Source organism: Acomys russatus, chromosome 20 (assembly GCF_903995435.1).
Source record: "Acomys russatus chromosome 20, mAcoRus1.1, whole genome shotgun sequence".
Taxonomy (NCBI): domain Eukaryota; kingdom Metazoa; phylum Chordata; class Mammalia; order Rodentia; family Muridae; genus Acomys; species Acomys russatus.
The window spans coordinates 32,124,991-32,144,208 of record NC_067156.1 but is presented as its reverse complement, the minus strand read 5'-3'; the positions used below and the strand labels follow the sequence as shown (position 1 = coordinate 32,144,208).

Sequence of the window (19,218 nt, the reverse complement as noted above, 5' to 3'; positions counted from 1 at the left end):
AGGGCAGCGATGAAGCCAGATTTCCAGGCTCCTAATTTTACTGCTACCACTGTGTGATTTGAGCAGGTAATTTAATCTATCTTTACAGAAATGTCCTTGTTGCAAAATGGGTTTGATTTCATTAACTACTGATGCCACAGGGATATTTAAGTTGCTAATGTAGGTGCAGTCATTAAAACAGTTGGAACACAAAATGGTTTGTGATATTGCTGTTATTTTCTCAGGCTGGAGAGATGGATTGGCGTTAAGACTGGCTGCTCTTCCAGGGGATTGGCATTCAATTCCATTAGATTTCTGACTCCTTCACATAGATACACATGCAGGCAAAACATCAATGTACATAAATATGCCTTCTCTACTGACAACCAGGACAAGAGGATTAACTATCTTTCAAGGACGATGGCAGTAGTCTCCAGGTCATTGCCGTAATAGCATGACATATATTTAACCTGTATGGTGAGAAAACAGCAGCTATTTCCAACAGTAACTCAAGATCAATGTTGGAACCTGGGACCTGCTGCCCACTCACTTCACCTCTCTGAACCTCACTTTCTTCATATGAAAAATGGGAATTCACACCCGGTCCACATTTCAATTCATGGGAAGGATCAAAGAAGCACTTATGAAACATGATTTGGCAATAATTATTGTGACATAAGCAAACAAAGAATATGTAGAGAGAAATTGGAGTTTAACTTCCATCTAAAACCAAAAACATTTAACTAGTGCCCCTCTTTTCAACATCACATTGAAAATCAAAGTTTGGTGGCTTTAAAATATTTCAGCAATGTATGTAGAACATATGTATGTGTCAGTAATGACTTAGTATGTCACAAGCATAAAAAAAGAATAAAACATATAGAGCTATACAGTAAATTTATCAGTCAAAGGACTAGACTGGAGAACTGTTCTAGAGAGAAAAGAATTAAAGTGGTAAGAAAAATTACACCATTGCCTAATCAGCTCTACCATGTATTTCAGAAGAAATTACAGAATGCAAATAAAGTAACATGTTATTTCATTCATTTTTAATTTTTGTTTATCCTAGAGATTCACAACATATTTGTAAGACATAGGGCAGTCTTCTATTATGCAATATTGCATTGTAAACAGAGCTAGAATACTGTGCTAAAATGCCTATATGCTAACAGGAAGATCAAACATATACAAGTTTTAGATCATGATTAGAGCAACAGAAACAAGCCGCATACTGCGACACTTCACTGTAATGCACTTCATTAAAATATCAATGTGCCAGAAACATCTTTCTGCCAAGATAATCTTGTGGTGAACTGGTGTTAGTGAGAAGGAGTCAACCATCAGACTTTAGAAAAGAGATGAAATGCTAAAAAATTTCTGGTAGCTACATGGTGCTTTTCGAGCAGCAGGAGAAAAAAAAAAGTGTGGTTGTGACATAAAGAAAAAGCAGGTGAGCTGCTGTCTTTCTTTAAGATGCCTTTTTAGAAGGTGTAGCGATATCCCTAGGAAATTGTAGATCAAAATGAACAATAATGAATGGCTATTGCCCTTCACCTCAAAGACCAAAGGCAGCATACTAGGTCACAGGTGTTGACTGGGGAATGGCAAGATGAATCAAGAGACTGGGAGGTGACGGAACAGGTGCAGGCATTTACGATGCCACCTTCTTGTCCTCCAGACTCCAAGGATAATGACACAACCTACAGAAAACACGTCTTCTTAATGCTGGTGATTAAGAGCTCACAGATGGATCCTGACCTGGAAGAAAGGCAGGAAGCAGAGCTAGGTTCTAGAACTTTCAGCTCTTGCCCACATTCCTTGTCCTGGCAATCCAGTCACCAGAAGCTTGATCTTGAACACGGGTTAACTCATTGAAGGAGGAAAAAGGCCAGGACTTCTGTGGAATTTAACATTTAAAATATGTGCATATCTCAGAACTAAAACAACAGCAAAAAAATACTATCTTCTGAAAAGCATGAATCAACTGAAGAGGAAACTGTCAGGATGAAGAGAAGAATAATTTCTCAAAAGTGTGAATATTCTCCTGAAAAATAAAAGATACCTTCAATATGAAACAAGATATTAGAATTCATTCACAATATATGATAGGATGTTCAGACTTAGGACAAATATGTAAATTGTAACAAATATAACAGTATAAAGAATAAAAGTGAGATGGGTACAAATAGATAATGAAATTTGAACTGGAGGTTCAGGTCAAATGAACCTCTTAAAAGGAGATAGCATTAGGAACTTTAAAACATAGAAGCCAAAGAAAAACAAAGACTAGTAATTTCACAAAATAAGAGAAAGAAGTACAAATGTCTGACTAAGTAAGGAAAATTCATAGTTTCCATGATAAAGTGAAAGAAAGAAATAGCCATAACAACAGAAAGCTAAAATGTAGTTAATCTCTAAATTGTGGAGATGTAGCATAGTTTCAGAATATAAACTGAAAAAAAGTTTACAGTATGAATGAAGACAGACCTCAGTAATAGAGACAAATATTAGCTATAATTGTAAATATTTGAATGTATGGATTTTGGCTTAGTGGCAATGGTAATAACATCAAAGGTGAGTATGTTACATTTGAATAACCACCACTGGAAAATTGAAAACAATAAACTATTTTGAAAATAATTTAAAAAACTGAAGATAATAATTAAGATGACAAAACCAAGTTGTACAGCAGCAGAGATAACAGAGAAGGTAAATGAATAAACCTACAAAACAAAAGACACAGTGATCGAGTCATTTAAAAGTAACATCAAACCCCATAATGACCTAGAGGAAAAACGAAAAGGTTGATTATGACCAAACTCAGTGTGTTACTAAACAGCAAAAGTGTAGAAATGTGAGGAAGCAGAGGTAAACATGGGTGAGAGAGAATGGTGTGGGTGGAGATCAGAGAGAAAGGAGTGGGTGGAGGCGAGAGAATGCATTACATATACAAAGACTGAGTTCAATAAAAACTAAAATTATAAAAAGGGTTTTGCTGGTAGGCTGATTCATTAGATATCTATTATAAAAATCAAACACATAAATCAGTTTCATGTTCCTTTTGCAAAATTAAGTAAATAAAAAAGATAAATAAAGATATAAAAATGAATAAGGTATACAAATATTTAAAATTAAAGTAAGAAAGATATGCAGGTAAATAGGAATAGACAGAGAGTAGATACTCCATTTTTATTTTAGGTTTTTTAGACAAGGCTTCACTGTGTAGTGTTGGCTTTCCTGGACTCCCTTTGTAGACCAGGCTAGCCTTGAACTCACAGAGATTTGCTTGCCTTTACCTTCCTGGGTGCTGGGATTATAGGTATGAACAACTGTTCCCTGGTGATGCAACAATCTTAATACTTAGAGAGTAAACCACAGTCGGTGTGTATCATTAGTGATGAATTAGATCATTGTATAAAACAGAATTAGGAGATAAATATGTGTACACTCACCTAACATAGATCCCCATTCTCCCAAATAATTCACAATAGCTAATAACTTTATATAAACCAATAACTAGAATGATAGACTTTAACAAAGACTAAGAAAACTATTTATTACAAAAAAATTAAATGATTAGTCTTGTGGATTTTTGAAGAAAACTATATATCAGAAACAAAACCATTATGTAACATATGAAGCAATTATCAAAGTAAATTCTACTTTAGATCACAAAGAAATGTCAATAATTCTTAAGCAGACAATATCATATGATCTGTATTTTCTAACCAAATTTTATTAAAGTTTAAACCTAATATAAAAGCATTCTATGAAAGTAAAATAATGAAGTATAGCACATTACTATAGTAGTAAAATAATGAAGTGCTATATTACTGTATAGTGAAATAATGAAGTGCTATATTACTGTATAGTGAAATAATGAAGTGCTATATTACTGTATAGTGAAATAATGAAGTGCTATATTACTGTATAGTGAAATAATGAAGTGCTATATTACTGTATAGTGAAATAATGTAGTGCTGTATTACTGTATAGTGAAATAATGAAGTGCTATATTACTGTATAGTGAAATAATGACGCCTATATTACTTTGAAGTAAAGAAAATTATGGACTATTTAGTTAATGGCAAAATGAAATGCCTGAGGTAAGTTCCTGAGACAGTTGATCACTAATATTTTATATATACTTGTCTGTCAACAAATTCTAGCAAAATTAGAGGAACATTTTTTACGTTACTGGTGGAATGTAAATTGATGCAACTATTATGGAATTCATGGTGTACGTTTCTCTAAAAACTAAAAATAGGGTACCATATAGACCAGCTTCAACTACTCATGCTCATATACCTGAAGGACTGCAACTCAACATACAATGGGAATACTTGTACAGCCATGATTATTGTATCACAATTCACAGTAGTTAAGAAATGGAATCATCCTAGATGTTTATCAACATATGAATAGGTAAAGAAAATGTAGTAAACAAGCAGAATGCAATTTTATTAAGCTGTAAGAATGAGATAATCACATTGACAAAAATATAAGGATGCAACTAGGAACCATTATGTTAAGTGCTGTGTATGTTAAGTGCTGTGTGTGTGTGTGTGTGTGTGTGTGTGTGTGCACCTCTGTGTGTGTAGGTCTATATATATGCAGTTGTATGTGTGTATATGTATGTATCTGTGTATGTTTCTCTGTGTATATATGTGTCTGTGTGTTGGTGTATATCTGTCTGTGTGTGCATCTCTCTGGGTGTAGGTATGTTTGTGTGCATGTCTGTGTCTGTGTGTGTGTGTCTCTGTGTATGCATGTGTCTGTGCATGTGTATGTCTGCCTGCATATATGTCTTTATGTTGTGTGTATCTCTGTGTGTGTGTGTCTGCATTTGTTTCTATGTAGGTGTGTGTGTCTCTGTGTGTTTGTCTTAATTGGTATGTGTCTTTGTGTATCTGTGTGTGATGAAAGTAGGAAGAAGATGTGGGAGACAATTGAGACAGCACAAAGGATAGAAAAGGAAAGTCCAAAAATGTATAACATAAAGTCATGATAATGGCACAAATGACACAAAGGTAGAAGGTAAAGTTTGAGTAGGAAGAACTATTAGGGAAAAGGTAAGAAAGAACAAAGCAAAACATCATATATGTTTGAAAATATATTATTTCATACGATAACTTACAGTTTTTGGAAAAATAGCAATTGATATAATTGTCTGAAAACAAAATATTAAGTGAGAGAGGAGCAGGGATAAAGCATCAGTGAATGCCATTTAAGGAATAAACAATACAGAACACCAATGAAGAATTGGTATTTCTAGTATGAACACTAAAACAGGTGAAAAATATGAAAATATAATAGGAAATAACTATAAAAAATTAAGGTCGAAATATAATGAAGGCATATTGAATCTATATGCCAATACATATGAAAACTAAAATGAATGTGTAACTACATAAATATCAAAGAGTTATAATGATTAAGTAAACAATGCATGAATACATAAATAAGTCTTATTCTAATTATATATTATTCTGTGATAATCTCCCTACAATGACTAAGACTAAGTAGTTTTACAATGGAATTTTCTCAATTTGCAGAACACTTTGTGTGACATAATTTATAAACTACTACAAGAATGAAAAATTTATCTTTTTTGAGGTATTATTTATATACTTTCTTTTTTTATTTTATTTATTATTTATTTATTTATTTTTATTTTTTTCCTTTTTTTTATTAATTTATTCTTGTTACATCTCAATGTTTATCCCATCCCTTGTATCCTCCCATTCCTCCCTCCCCCCCATTTTCCCATTATTCCCCTCCCCTATGACTGTTCCTGAGGGGGATTACCTCCCCCTGTATATACTCATAGGGTATGAAGTCTCTTCTTGGTAACCTGCTATCCTTCCTCTGAGTGCCACCAGGCCTCCCCCTCCAGGGGACATGGTCAAATGTGAGGCACAGAACATTCTCCACAGTTGAGTGGAGAGTGGAATATGACTTTCTATCCCACTTCTTAATTATGTACATTCCATCCTTCTATCCATGAGTTCACATGTTGAGCACATCATTTTATCATAAAGGTATCAATACAAAGTTTCAGTCTGTGATATTGATTAACCTTGTGTTGTTTGACACTATAGCTTTATAATTAAAATTTAATTTATGTATTAAACACTTCAATCCTTTCATATGACTTCCTGTATCAACTGGAAATTTTCCATGTTAAAATAACCATGTCTATATTTTGACATGATATATGTTGAATTTGTGAATTATTTTTTAAAAAACTGATATCATGACAATATTGACTTTTCCAAATAATGAGAATGGGTTATCTCACCTTCAACCTTCATAGCAACATATCACTTAATTATGGAGTCATGTACTGAGAAATATATTATTTGGGTGATTTTATCATTGTAAAAGCATCAAAGTGTGACCACAGATAAGTATGGCTTGCTACTCACCTATGTTAAACCATAACACACACACACACACACACACACACACACACACACACACTTTTTGACAGACCATTAAAATAAGTAAATAAGCTGATATAATCAAGAATCACAATGGATTATATGTGTGAGTCTGCGGCTTCTGTCACATGCCACTCTTTTACACTAAACTATTTTTGTAAGTAGAAGTATCCCTAAAATATTTATGAAAAGTAACACATATTAAGCATGTGAACTAACATCATTTATCTAAAAAGGATGGTGAAGTGCACACAATTGCATACAGTTCACTTTTATCATGACTGATAATGTGGTAGACTTGTTTATACTAGTATCACTACAAATGTGAATACAATACTGAGATGCAGTGCTAGGGTGACTATGAGGTCCCTAGATAATGGATTCAGCTCTATTATAATCTTGTAGATCAGTGTAGTTCCTGAATCCACATAGTACATGACTGTGCTTAAGTATTCCATTTCTCTTTGCAATGTTTTGTAGTACAATCCACACACTTATTTTTAAACATTTTATGTTATAGTTGAGTATAATCAATTACTTAATTGCTGAATTATTCATCAATAGTGCATAGAAGTTCAGTTGGCTTTTACAACTGAGAACTACACTGATACAATTCTAGACCCACTCACTAGTCCTGGTGTTTTTCCCTCTGTGGTAACTTAGTAATTTACATGCACATGTAACATACTATAATTTTGAGAGTATGGATATGTTTTTCCTTGACAACGACTGTGTATTTACTTAAATAAATTTATCTAATCATGACTAGAAGTTCCAGCTTAATGTTGATTAAAATATTAAGAAGAAACCACTCTTTTCTCTCATTAATTTTAAGGACAAGCTATTCTTTGATTTCTAAATATAATGCCATCTGTTTTTATAGTTGTTTTCCATCTGGGAACCTTTACTTACACACAGTTATTCTCTCAGTTACTGGGTTTTGCTAAGTCCCCTTCAATGCCTGTTACATCGTTTTGTTTTCTGTTCTACCACCATGGTATGGTAGACTAATAAGGTTTGTTGTTGTCGTAACATGAACTTTGAGTTTTCATCTAGTTGCTAATTGCTGATTGTTTTGATCTTTCTAAATTTGTGGTTTACACTTGCTACAATTTTGTTACGGTTTCTGGTTCCCATTTAACATGCCAATAGCTTCCTGATTATGATCTCTTCTGGATATTGTTTCAAATAATGCTGACCTGGCAGAACGAGGTGGGAACTGGTCCTCTCTTTTCTGAGTGTCTGTAGAAGACGGGGATTTTTTTCCCCTGTTAGTTAATACCCAACAGAGTCTCCTGCATCTGGACTTGTCTTTGATTAGCTTTCTACTTCTCTGGAGATAGTTTTATTTTATTGTACATGAATGGATATTTTGCCTGCATGTATATCTATGAATCATGTGCATGCCTGGTACCCATAGGGCCAAGAAAGAATTATCAGGTCCCCTGGAAATGACATTACAGATGCTGTGAACCACTATGTGGGTGCTGGGAATAGAATCACTGATCCATCTCTCTAGCCCCTCTTTGAGTCTTCTGATTCCAGTTTCAACTGACCTACACCTGCTTTAACTATTTGTTTATTTGTTTGTGTGCTTATTTATTATTATCTTTCTGTGTATGAGATGTGATATATAATGTGTGTGAAGACATGTGTGAATGCATGCACACATCTGAAAGTCAGAGGACTTTTATGAGACATTTAATGTCTCAGTACTTCCAAGAATATTTTTCTTTCTTTCTTTATTTTTGTTTTGTTTTTATACTGGCATTCTGATTATACTTCTCTTATCCCTGACAGCCTATAATCATTCCCATTTTTGAATTGGTTTTCTCCTTGTTTCCACTATTTTATTCCTTTATAATTCAAGAACTAATTTTCTCTTGTAATCCTCTATTTATATTTTTAAGTAGGTCCTCACATACTAAAATTTTTATTTAAAAATATAATTTATTTGTAGCTAAATTGCTTGTTCATTTTTATTCTTTCTGTTAAAGTCCTAACATGATTATTTGAATATTTTATACACATTTTAAATGACTACTTCAATTATTTTTGTGCTCAACAGAGCAACTGTATACACACAGAAACCTTTTATTCATATTCTTCCTATATATTAAACTTATATCCTTCATCATTCAGAGTTTTAAAGCTGTACATAGTATACAATATACTAGGTGTGTGTCTGTTATTCTCTCCTAAGGTTTACATTTACTCCACTTTATCTTACTCTGATTGTACTAAAATTTTGAAATCTTGCTTTGTGTGATTTGTAGTGGTTGATATGTCTGCTTTGAAAATGCAGATCACTCTTATTTGCTAGCCTAATCATCAAGCTAAGAAAATTAACAGACAGAATTCAATCATTTTCTAATCTTAAGCTTCCCACTCAAAATATAGTAAATTTCAATTTACATCTATAAACACACAAGTCAAACAGATTTGTTAATATTAGTGTGTGTTTGACTATATTTTTGGGATTTTTTTTTTTTTGTCATTTACTTGTGTTTTATACTTTTGGGACTGTTGGTTGACATTGGAGTTTTACTCAGGAAAACAAAAAGAACAGAAGAAAAGGTATCTCAGAGTGGCCTTGTCTCCAAAGAGAAACTTGGATTTTAAAGTAACAACCAAAGCCTTCCAGCCTTCCTAGCTTAAACAGTAGTCCCTTTAATTATAGACAAAGGAATTGCAGGCATTGGCTGGCTGAATGCCTGGCCTGGTACTGTTAAAAGTGAGACTGAGCCCAGGAGAAGAATTTAGTTAACTCTGTTTCTTGCGGAGGCTGAAGTTCTCAGACATTCCTGGCCTGTATTGCCAAGGAAGATGGTAGCTGGGCTAGACCATGAATGATACAAGTAATTAGGGTGTGTCTACCTTGACTGATCATTTTAATTATATGTCAGGACCAAAGGAGGAGGAAAAGAAAAATTAAAGAAAAAGCAACATAGGGGAACTGGAGGTGATGTGGTTGTCAGGTCAGCTGGTAAGAGCCCAAGGTTTGTCAACTAAAATTGTGAGATTTTTGTAAGATAGATGTTTCTATCAATAGGGACATGTTTTAATTTAATTTCTAGTTATTTTAAATTTTTGTTTTTGGATTTTTTAAAATAATAAAATACATTGATTCAGTGAAATGGTCGTGTGATGCTCCTTATCTGTCCAGTGGCCACCCCTCCTTTTTTATGAGTCATTATTCTTTTAACCAATGGACACTTAACTCATGCAAAATATTAACTTGAATCTCACCCTGAACATTCCAGGTGTTATGCAAGAGAAATCAGAAGGAATAAATCCGGGGAAAAAAGGTAAAAAGAATAGATCCAATGCTTATTGATTAAATACCTGTGTTAAACATCATGGCTAGCTTTTATAAATGTAGTTGCTAAAATAACGACACCCAGAAATATACAGATTGCCCAAATCACACAGACAGTCCACGTTCTGAAGTGTGCTATTATCTCTGTGGTCCAAGAAAGGTTCTTACAGAAACCAGACAGGCAGGAGGTAAGAGAAACAGTCCCAGGAAGCTCACACCATCTAGTGTGCTCCACCTCTCAGCACCTGACAGTGTTTTCAGAGTTGGGTCATGGGTTGGGCCTACGGACAAGCTGTTCCAGATACTTAGCCCACCCTTGGACTAAGTCACATTCCCTCCCTTCTAAGTGGTTGGCTTCACAACAGGTAATTAGGAAACAAACAGATAATTCTAAACAGAGTCCAGCATCATCTCGGAAACAAACACGATTGGTTGACTCTAGATAGTCTCACCTTTGCTGGGGCTGTGGCCCTGGTGGCTCTTGACAAATGCCTCCTGCTCATTTTGGACGTTACTTCATGTTCTCTGAGCAAGAGAAAGGAATAATATAATTTGAAGTTAAAACTGCTTGCCAACTTTTAGGAATAAAAACGGAGGTGATAAAGGTCACTTTGGCTGTTTTTCCTGAGCCTAGTCTGACATGTCAGAGGGAAAAAAGTCCTTTAAATGAGCAAGCTTGTACAGCTATCCCCACAATGCTGAAAAAAAAGGCCTCAAATATGGAATAGAAGAGGCAAGAAAGGCAAGAACCCTGCTGGTTAAGCACATAGCTGACCTTAAATACCTCCTGCAGCAAGATGAGTATCTTGCTGCTTTAAACACTGTCTATGTCATTATTTGCAACATTTAAAAGACTACTTAAGACTGAATTAGACAGCCCATTACTAGTGGAAAGGTGACTATCTCATAGTCTGTAGTCCCCTTCTTCCCACTTAAGCCAACTACTTTATTACACAGAAAAAAAAAAAAAAAAAAAAAAGCCGGGCGTGGTGGTGCACGCCTTTAATCCCAGCACTCGGGAGGCAGAGGCAGGCAGATCGCTGTGAGTTCGAGGCCAGCCTGGTCTACAAAGTGAGTCTAGGATGGTCAAGGCTACACAGAGAAACCCTGTCTCGAAAAACCAAAAAACAATTAACAAGCAACTCTAGTAATAAACTATCTTGTAAGTCTTACAGCATTTTCTTCTTATTTAAAATTATTTATCCGTACTACTACTCAATTCCTTGGTTTGATTCCACATATATGACAAGGAAGACTGTTGTAAATCAAACATTTCCTGGTTCAAACGAGTGAGAAAATGTTATTCTACATTGATGGGCTCTCCTCACCCAAGGTCTTGCCTCATCACTTTTCTTGGTCCTTCAGTCTCTTCAGTAGACACAAAACACATTCAGTTCTTCATTATATCAATATTATTGGATATGTCACGTTAAAACCTTGACATATACAATCTTGACTTTTGAAAACCCAATTAAAGTATAATTGTTTTAAATGGATAAGCTTAACCTTATCTTGGTCAGTGTTAAAGTCTTGACGATATTCAGAAACTGAGGATGGGGCCCCTGTTTAAAATAACATATTAGAGGCCTGCAGGTGTATGTCAGGGGAACAGTCCTTGCTAGCATTTGAGAAGTCCCAGGATTAACAGGATTAATCCCTAACACTAGAGGAAATATCCAAAACCGTCTGGTTTGAGGATTTAGAATTGATAACTCAAACCTTCTACTGCATTCTGCTTGTCACCGATGAGAAAGAAATCAAGTTAAGGAGCACTGGACAGATGCTGAAACACTGAGTGACATCCTGGTAAATTTCCAGTATACTATTTCTGAGCAGGGCAGTGAAAGCTGCAGTCAAATCTTTAGTCCACCGCACCCTCATGTGATCCCAGCAGACTCTCCCCTGGCACCTTAAGGAGTCTAAATGCATTCTGCATAAATCTCTCTGCTGTCTGGCAAGCCACCAGGCAAGTCTGGTTTCTTCTTCTGGAATCTTCTCTGCCTCTCAGCTACAGCAGAGTCAAGTCTTAACAGGCCCACGGAATTTGACTTTCTTAAGTTCTTTTTAATCTTAGAAGCAGGAAGCACAGAGTGGAACCATATCTCCCACAGGACTTCAGAGTGCTGGCTGTATGAAAGGCCCTTGAAATCCCATTAAAAATCTTTCTAAGTGGGTGGCAAATAATCAAGTTTCATCTGATGGGAGGTGTCACAATGGCCTTCTCAGCTTGTGTATTAACTCGTTTAGGTTTAGAAAAAAATGAACTGAAAGAGAAATTAAAAACAGACCACCATGCCCTCCCTCATTGTTTCAGAGAGCAGCTGGTCGTTTGAATGTAAGGAAGGAGAAGGATTTTACTCACAGTATTGTTTTGCACATGCTGCACTTATTTTGGAAATAGATGTCACTGAGGCGCTCAGGTTTGTTGCCTTGGGAACAAAACAGCTTCCCATCTTTCATCAATGCTCGAAATTCACTGCATGAGTCCTGGAAAGGATACAGTTGTATCATTTAAGCACTTTCTCAAAGAGAACAAATAGCATTATGCCCATGTAAAGAAGCTGTTCAGTCAGTTCAAACAATGCAAAATTAATGACTCTGGCTTGTCTTTTAGAGATAGCAAGCTCACCTAACAAGAACTTATCTAATGGAATTGATTAAACAGAATAAAGAATGGCAACAAAGGATCCTTGCTGATCTTCTAGGGTGACACTAGTGACCTCAAAGAATCCTTGACATGTTATAACTGCTTACTCAATGAGTAAAATCTCTTCCTTTATTACTGTGGTTATGGTGACAGTGGATATAACAGCAACACCAATATACTAAGCCGATACACTAAATATTAGCACATAGTGAAATAATAGTAATAGCTAGTAGAATGAGAGAGGATTGCTAGAGGTCTGAGAGTAGGTGGATGAGCACTGGGCACTGCCAAGGGACCCTGACATACACTCTCGTAGCAATGTTAGCAGCTATTAATTTTTGAAAATGCTCAGTCATATTTGGAAAACACTTCTCTAATGATTCCTTCTCTGGACAAATTCCAGATCCTTTGGCACACCATTGGCCTTATTTCAGAGGCTGACTTCCTTCAGAGCTAATGAAGTTGAAGACTTAGGACTTTTTCTCCAAGGCTCAGGACAGGCCAAGACACTTTAAATTCCACTTTAACCTTTGGCACAGTCTCTAGTACTGCTATTATCTGTGCAACATCCTACAAGATATATTATTATCTTCTAGATTTGGACTTCATTTTGGTAAATGCCAGTGACTCCCTTTTACGAAGTGTAAAAAAGGGTGTGAAGAACATTTGAAATATTTGATCAACAGGAAAGGATATTGGAGCAGTCTCTGAAGTGAAAAGAATGTGTTTTTATTCCTATGCTCAGCATGTTTTACTGGTAACCAGCTCTCTGCAGCACTCTGCCTTTCCTGGGACTGAAGTGCATCTGAAGATCAACAGCGCATCTGTGCTGTCAAAGAGGGCAAGGATTCAAAATGCTATCTTCACTCCCAACTGAGAAACGTTTACTAGGCCCTTAGATCAATCCTGCCAAATCTAAGGCCAATGCTTTCTTTTTGATCTTGCCAAAAAACCAAATCCCATTTCTGGATGCTTCGATCAGAAGATAAGTAATAAAGCTTTTGTTCCAAATATCAAATACACCTCTCCCAAGGATTTGACCATTGAAGTGTGTGGACTCTTTAAAAAACTATATAATTCAGTCTGTCAACAATCATTCATCAGTGGAAAGATGCTTGTTTGAGTAGCTCTCACAGACTAATGAGTATCATTATATCAAATCCATCTGCTTAAATATATCTGGAAGTTAGAACTACCTACAGAATAATTAGTGAGGAGTAAAAAGGAGTACCAGGGGCCGGGCCTTTGCATGGAAATCATGCTAAGGATGATTTGCTAAAACGTCTTTGTTCTCACTGTCCAGTGATCGGTAAGAGAGAAGACGTAGCAGTTTAAGGTAACACACTGCCATCTGGCTATCTTGAGATCTGGTTGTCTTGTTCTTTAATGTTTTTGGCAATTTGGAAACTTATTTCCTAGATTAATGTAAGTAGTGGTTCCACATTAAATGGTTCTAAATATAAATGGTTCTATAGAGCTTTCAAAACCTTCTAACAGAGAGGCTAACTAGTCTAGGATTTTTTGTGATAAATAATATAATCCTTGTGAAATAGATATTGGACAATGTGTTTAGAAACACGAGTCATGATAATATTAGAATTAAACTGAATCATTTTAATAGTTAAATTATAAAAGGATAACATCAATCCAGAGCAATGTTGACTAAACTCAGTAATGTCGCAGTTGAATTCCATAATTTCACAATTGTATGTAATTCCTTAAGAGATCCAGTTTAAAAACAACAAACAAAAGCCAAATATGCACCAATGATTTAGAGAGTGAGTTTAAAAACCTGCTTACAGTACTCAGTGTGCTCAGACATAGGTCACTGGCATTTTTCTGAGGTTTAAATAACCTGGCATAGCTTCCTGAGATGCAATGAAAGACCACACAAAATAAAAGCATCAGATGTGTTTCTCTTTGGGGAAAATGGAGTGCCCCTGAAATTACCAAAATACAGGAGGCTGACACAGGAGCAGATCTAGACTGAGACATCGTCCCCCAGAGACATGGGAAAAGAGTCTCTCTTCAGCATAACCCCAAGTTGACAACTTGCTTTTGCTTCATATGGTTGCTCTCCTTGCTTTGATCAGGCCAAGTACTCCTTAGCCCCCTGGATGAGGTCCTGCTGTTGTCTTCTGTCCATCCACACATCTTTCAATAGGAGGTGACGCTGTTCCCATTTTTGTATTAGAGTGCTAACAAATTTCTTTGGTCTTTCTAATGACCCGTCTGTAGTAACAAATCTCAGCCTAAATGTAAGATCCTTTCTGGTGGCAACAGTTGCTAGCCCATGGTGTTCTGGCTCATGTTTAAAACATTCAACAGGATGCTATGGTGCTAGGAAGACCTGCAGCTAGTGGATTTTCTGAAGATGAACAAACATTCATGATTCACCTTCTTTTGGGGGACAATATCCAAAATTACTCTAGAAACCTTTCCAGAGTGATGACTATTTTCTTGGGTCCGTCTTGTCTTTCATGCCAATATAACAACGTACCTAAACTTGTGTTATTCAAGAAAATTTTGGGGTACAATAGAATTTAACAGTATGAAAGAAATTCAGTGCAAAATTTTGAGCCACTGCCTGTGCTCTGAGATTTCTACATGTATCCATTTCTCTGAAGCCCAGACTCTACTATATTCCCTTGAATTATCATTCATTAGTCAAAATTGGGTTAAATAATAAAGGCTATGGAAAAATACTCTAGAATATTTACATAACAGTGTTTTTTTAAAGTTACAATAAAATACAATAAGAAAAATCTTTAACATCTTTTAAAGAAGCTTGGCCTAAAAGCTACTTCATTTCTTTATCTAATGTTCATAGCCTTTGGAAGATGCTGCAAATTTTTTACATATTAAATATTATTTTAAATTGTACACATAGCAGCCTGTGGGCAAAATAAAATATGTACATGACACAGACATGGCCTTTTAAATCATCCTTCGTGTGTGTGTGTGTGTCTGTGTGTCTGTGTGAGTGTATAAATATATATGAAACTCAGTGCTTATCCCATTTAGAAATGGAGACCACCTTTAGCTCCTGCAATATTCTGCATCTTATTCTTTTTCTTCCTGGCACTATTATTTAATGTGTCATATATTTATGTAATTTACCTATCTATTCCTTTATTAACAGCCACAAAAAATAACACTTCAGATAGGCATGGGTTTCATGTCTTCTGTTTACTTTAGAATGTTCTGTCACTTCAAAATAAGATTAGAAATTTATTTAAGTGTGTGTGTGTGTGTGTGTGTGTGTGTGTGTGTGTGTGTGTGTGTACTATGTATTATCTACAGACACATCTTTCTTTGTATAGTAATTACCAGAAAATATATGTCCTGGCTTTTCAGCTGCTGAGTGGAACAATAGTAATTTTTAGTTTGTATTTTATGTTTCTCTATGGTGTTTTAAAGCACTATTTTAGTAATAATATGTTGAGAGAGAGAGAGAGAGAAAGAGAGAGAGAGAGAGAGAGAGAGAGAGAGAGAGAGAGAGAGAGAGAGAAATACTTAAAAATTAACTCATATTTCGTCTATAAAGTCTTGTTAATTTGTTTTTAACGGAAGCTATTAATGCCTGTCAGTATTCTGTCTGGGTTATTAACATGAATGTGTTGCCACAAATAATTTTTGTTTACAGAATTGGAATGAATTCAATAAGGAAAAGCATGACTGACCTGATTCTCTTTCCCACTGGCAGCATCTGGGACAAAAATGCAGAGACCATAGTTAAGAGAGATTTACTTAAGAAAGGCATATTATTGCTTTACTCACAATGTATTTGAAAACAACAAATTATCTTGAATGTATTAAGATTTATGATGGCAAATCAAGTGAGGGCAGTGTACCAGGAGACAGTCACCAAGGCCCAATCACTTAGGAAGGGTCATCTACCTTGTAAAATAATACTGACATGGTTCCTACTCCTACCAAATTATCTGCTTCCCCCAAAACTCATTGCAGAGTAAGACATCCCATTCTCCCTTAATAGATAATAGCATAGCGCACATGCCAAATACATCATACTAAATTGAATACAGCTTTAAACATTCGGTCGTGAGTCTACTTTCTTATTTCAGATGCAAATATCAAAGATCTCCCTGAAATTAAGATTAACGAAAATCACAGACTATTACACTTTTTTTTTAAACTTACTTTTTTATACCTATATATTTAGTTTTGGAAACTGGGCATCATCTGTATATAATGATCTCAAAAGCTTTATATTTGAGGTTCTGTGTTTTAAAATGCACTTTTCAGACATGATAAATCCATGTAGCCCATGTCACCTCAACAATCAAACACAAAACTAGAAAATTTATTTTTCTAGCTCTCAAAAAAGTACTTCATCCTTCAGGTACAATATTTTTAATTCATTTTCTAGAAATGTAAGATATTTAGATATTTAAGAATATTAAGATAAAATAAACATATAAGGTGATGTTGCTGCAAAACAGGAACAATCAATATAATTTATTTTTATATTTCATTAATTTATTTTTATATTCATTTATACATGTATTATCAACATGCCAGTTGTAAGTGACTCGTATATGTAAGTAATAAACACTCTATGCTTGGTGAAGGGAAAATACAGAATAATCTATTGACTTTTTAGTATACAATTGTACTTCTCAGAGATAAAAGTTCAATTGTTTTTAAACCCCTTTCTGTTTTTAAAGATGGATCAACACACACACACACACACACACACACACACACACACACACACACACTTTCTACATGGAATTTTGGGACAAAAGTCCTTTCCCCAGGCTTTGAGAGCAAGAGATTTTGGTTGTATGAAAATTGCTCACCTTGTGTGAGATAAAGAGCCAGGGTCAGAAGCATTGGCACCGAGGCCACCTTCATGCTGAAGAGAGATGATGTCAGTCACTACAGGTCTGCTCTGAGCATTGCTCAGCTGGTGCTCTAAGACTGAACTCGTGAGGTGCAGCTCACTTTTATACAAACTGGTGACACATACTCAGAACCAGTTGTTCAGGCTCAAGCTAGACTCCTTAGAAGACAACCAGCTTAGTTTCCATCTTGTGAGATCCTGACAAGGTATCAGATTTCAGCAGACAACACTTATTTCTAAAACAATAATTCATGATACCCATCCCCGAAGGCTAGGGAAAGGACCCTACCTACAGCTGATAATTTCTAATCCTATGTGAGTTCCTCTGTGATACCGAGTATGCTACCTACTAGCCAAACGTGCCTCTCTCTAATTGACCTCCCTTCCTAAGTGAGAGGGGCAGGGAAAAGTAGGCAGATTTGTTGTTCTACCAATCAGAAAAGAAGATTTCCACATCCGGGAAAACTTGTGAGTAATGAGATATTCACAGATATTCTGAAGTGTGTGGCTTAGTTGCCACATTGTGACTACAAAGTTGACATTCTTTTCACTGCATACACAGGTAAGAGCATAAAACATTCTGAAAATATGTCTTGTACATAAAAAATTTTCTCTTAGGGCTGAAGATATAGTGCAGTGGTGACGCACTTGCTTAACATGGGTGAGACACTGAACTTCATTCCTACCTAAAAGCACAAAAATAAATGTTGATCAAAAGAATATTTTATCCTAACCAAATGCCACACTCCTCCCAAACTCTAGGAATTCAAGATTGCATGTTCCATAGTTCATTATATCCAAATTACACTGCCTCTGCTAAATTAAATTTATTCCTTTATTACTCTGTCTTCCTGCAAGGGAAAAATTATTATTAAAAAAGTTATTAAAGATTATGAATACATGACAATGACCATTTTCTAGTATGTTGTTTGTTTCATTCTACAAGTAGTAAGTATATTATATATGCCAACACATCTGTCACTGTTGGCTTAGGCCTCCTAGCTATAGGACATTTTAAAAAATAACTGAAGCCAAAACCAAATAGTTTGATTTCATCAATTCTCAGGGTTCTTACATACACAGAAAAAAGATCCTGAGATCACAGACCTTTTTATAATTTTGGCACTATCAAAATCCTTAAAGTCAGATTTTTCTCCCTTTTCTTTTCTCTCAGGAAATAATTTATTACGTAGCAAATAGCAATTGACTTCTAACTTTGTAAGATTTATCACACTTCCACTGTTCATTAAAAGGAGTGAGCATGGAGAGCAAAGTGTATGAATTACTGTCATAGGTTAGAAAACTAACGTCTGTCATAACTTAGTGGAAGAAAAACGGAGCAGGGAGTCAGGCAGTCTGCTTCTATTCCTGTCTGTGTGACTACAGCATAATGGAAATGAACCAGCTTTGGAACAAGATTTCCCTGAGTCCAAAACTTGACTCACCAATTGTTCTCCTGCCTTGGGCAAGTCACCTCTTTCCTCTGGGACTGTTTTCCTAACATGAAAAGCAGCCTGAATAATGTGTGCACTATACAGTCGTTATAAGACTCAAATGTTACCCATGGATTGTGACTGTGTGTTCACATAGCTTCATTACACTTAGCAGTATTAGAATACGTGGTGAGCTTTTCAGCTAATGACAGCTGCTCTCCCAGTAGTGTGCTTGGAGTAGATAATGTAGGTTTCCAAGAACCTACATCTTCCAAGCCAACTTGCTTGAGCCTGGATCTCCACAACAGTTATGAGCTAACTGAACACCTATATTCCAATGTTAAATTAAAACCAAGCATCTCCTTTTTATTTTGTAACTGTGTTCATAAGAACATTCTTGTCCCCATAAAAGCCTTTTAAATACTGATGGACAAATACTATATATTTCATTTTGTATCTTCCAAGTCAGGCCACGCAAAACCTTCTGAATTTGCTGGTAGGCAAGTTAATACTCCACAATAACATCAGTG

General features: G+C 35.6%; 1 protein-coding gene across 1 annotated transcript in view; it reads right to left on the bottom strand.

The window, feature by feature from the left end:
* Nucleotides 1-17,351, bottom strand: part of Spink5 (serine peptidase inhibitor Kazal type 5) — a 63,754-nt gene extending 46,403 nt beyond the window's left edge. Inside the window, exons 1-4 of the mRNA XM_051163946.1 lie at nt 17,212-17,351; nt 16,072-16,097; nt 12,104-12,228; nt 10,194-10,266 (exon numbers count right to left, since the gene is read on the bottom strand). Coding sequence (XP_051019903.1) covers nt 10,194-10,266; nt 12,104-12,228; nt 16,072-16,097; nt 17,212-17,266 — 279 coding nt within the window. The 5' untranslated portion in view covers nt 17,267-17,351. The remainder of the gene's footprint in view (nt 1-10,193; nt 10,267-12,103; nt 12,229-16,071; nt 16,098-17,211) is intronic.
* Between the last annotated feature and the right edge of the window lie 1,867 nt (nt 17,352-19,218).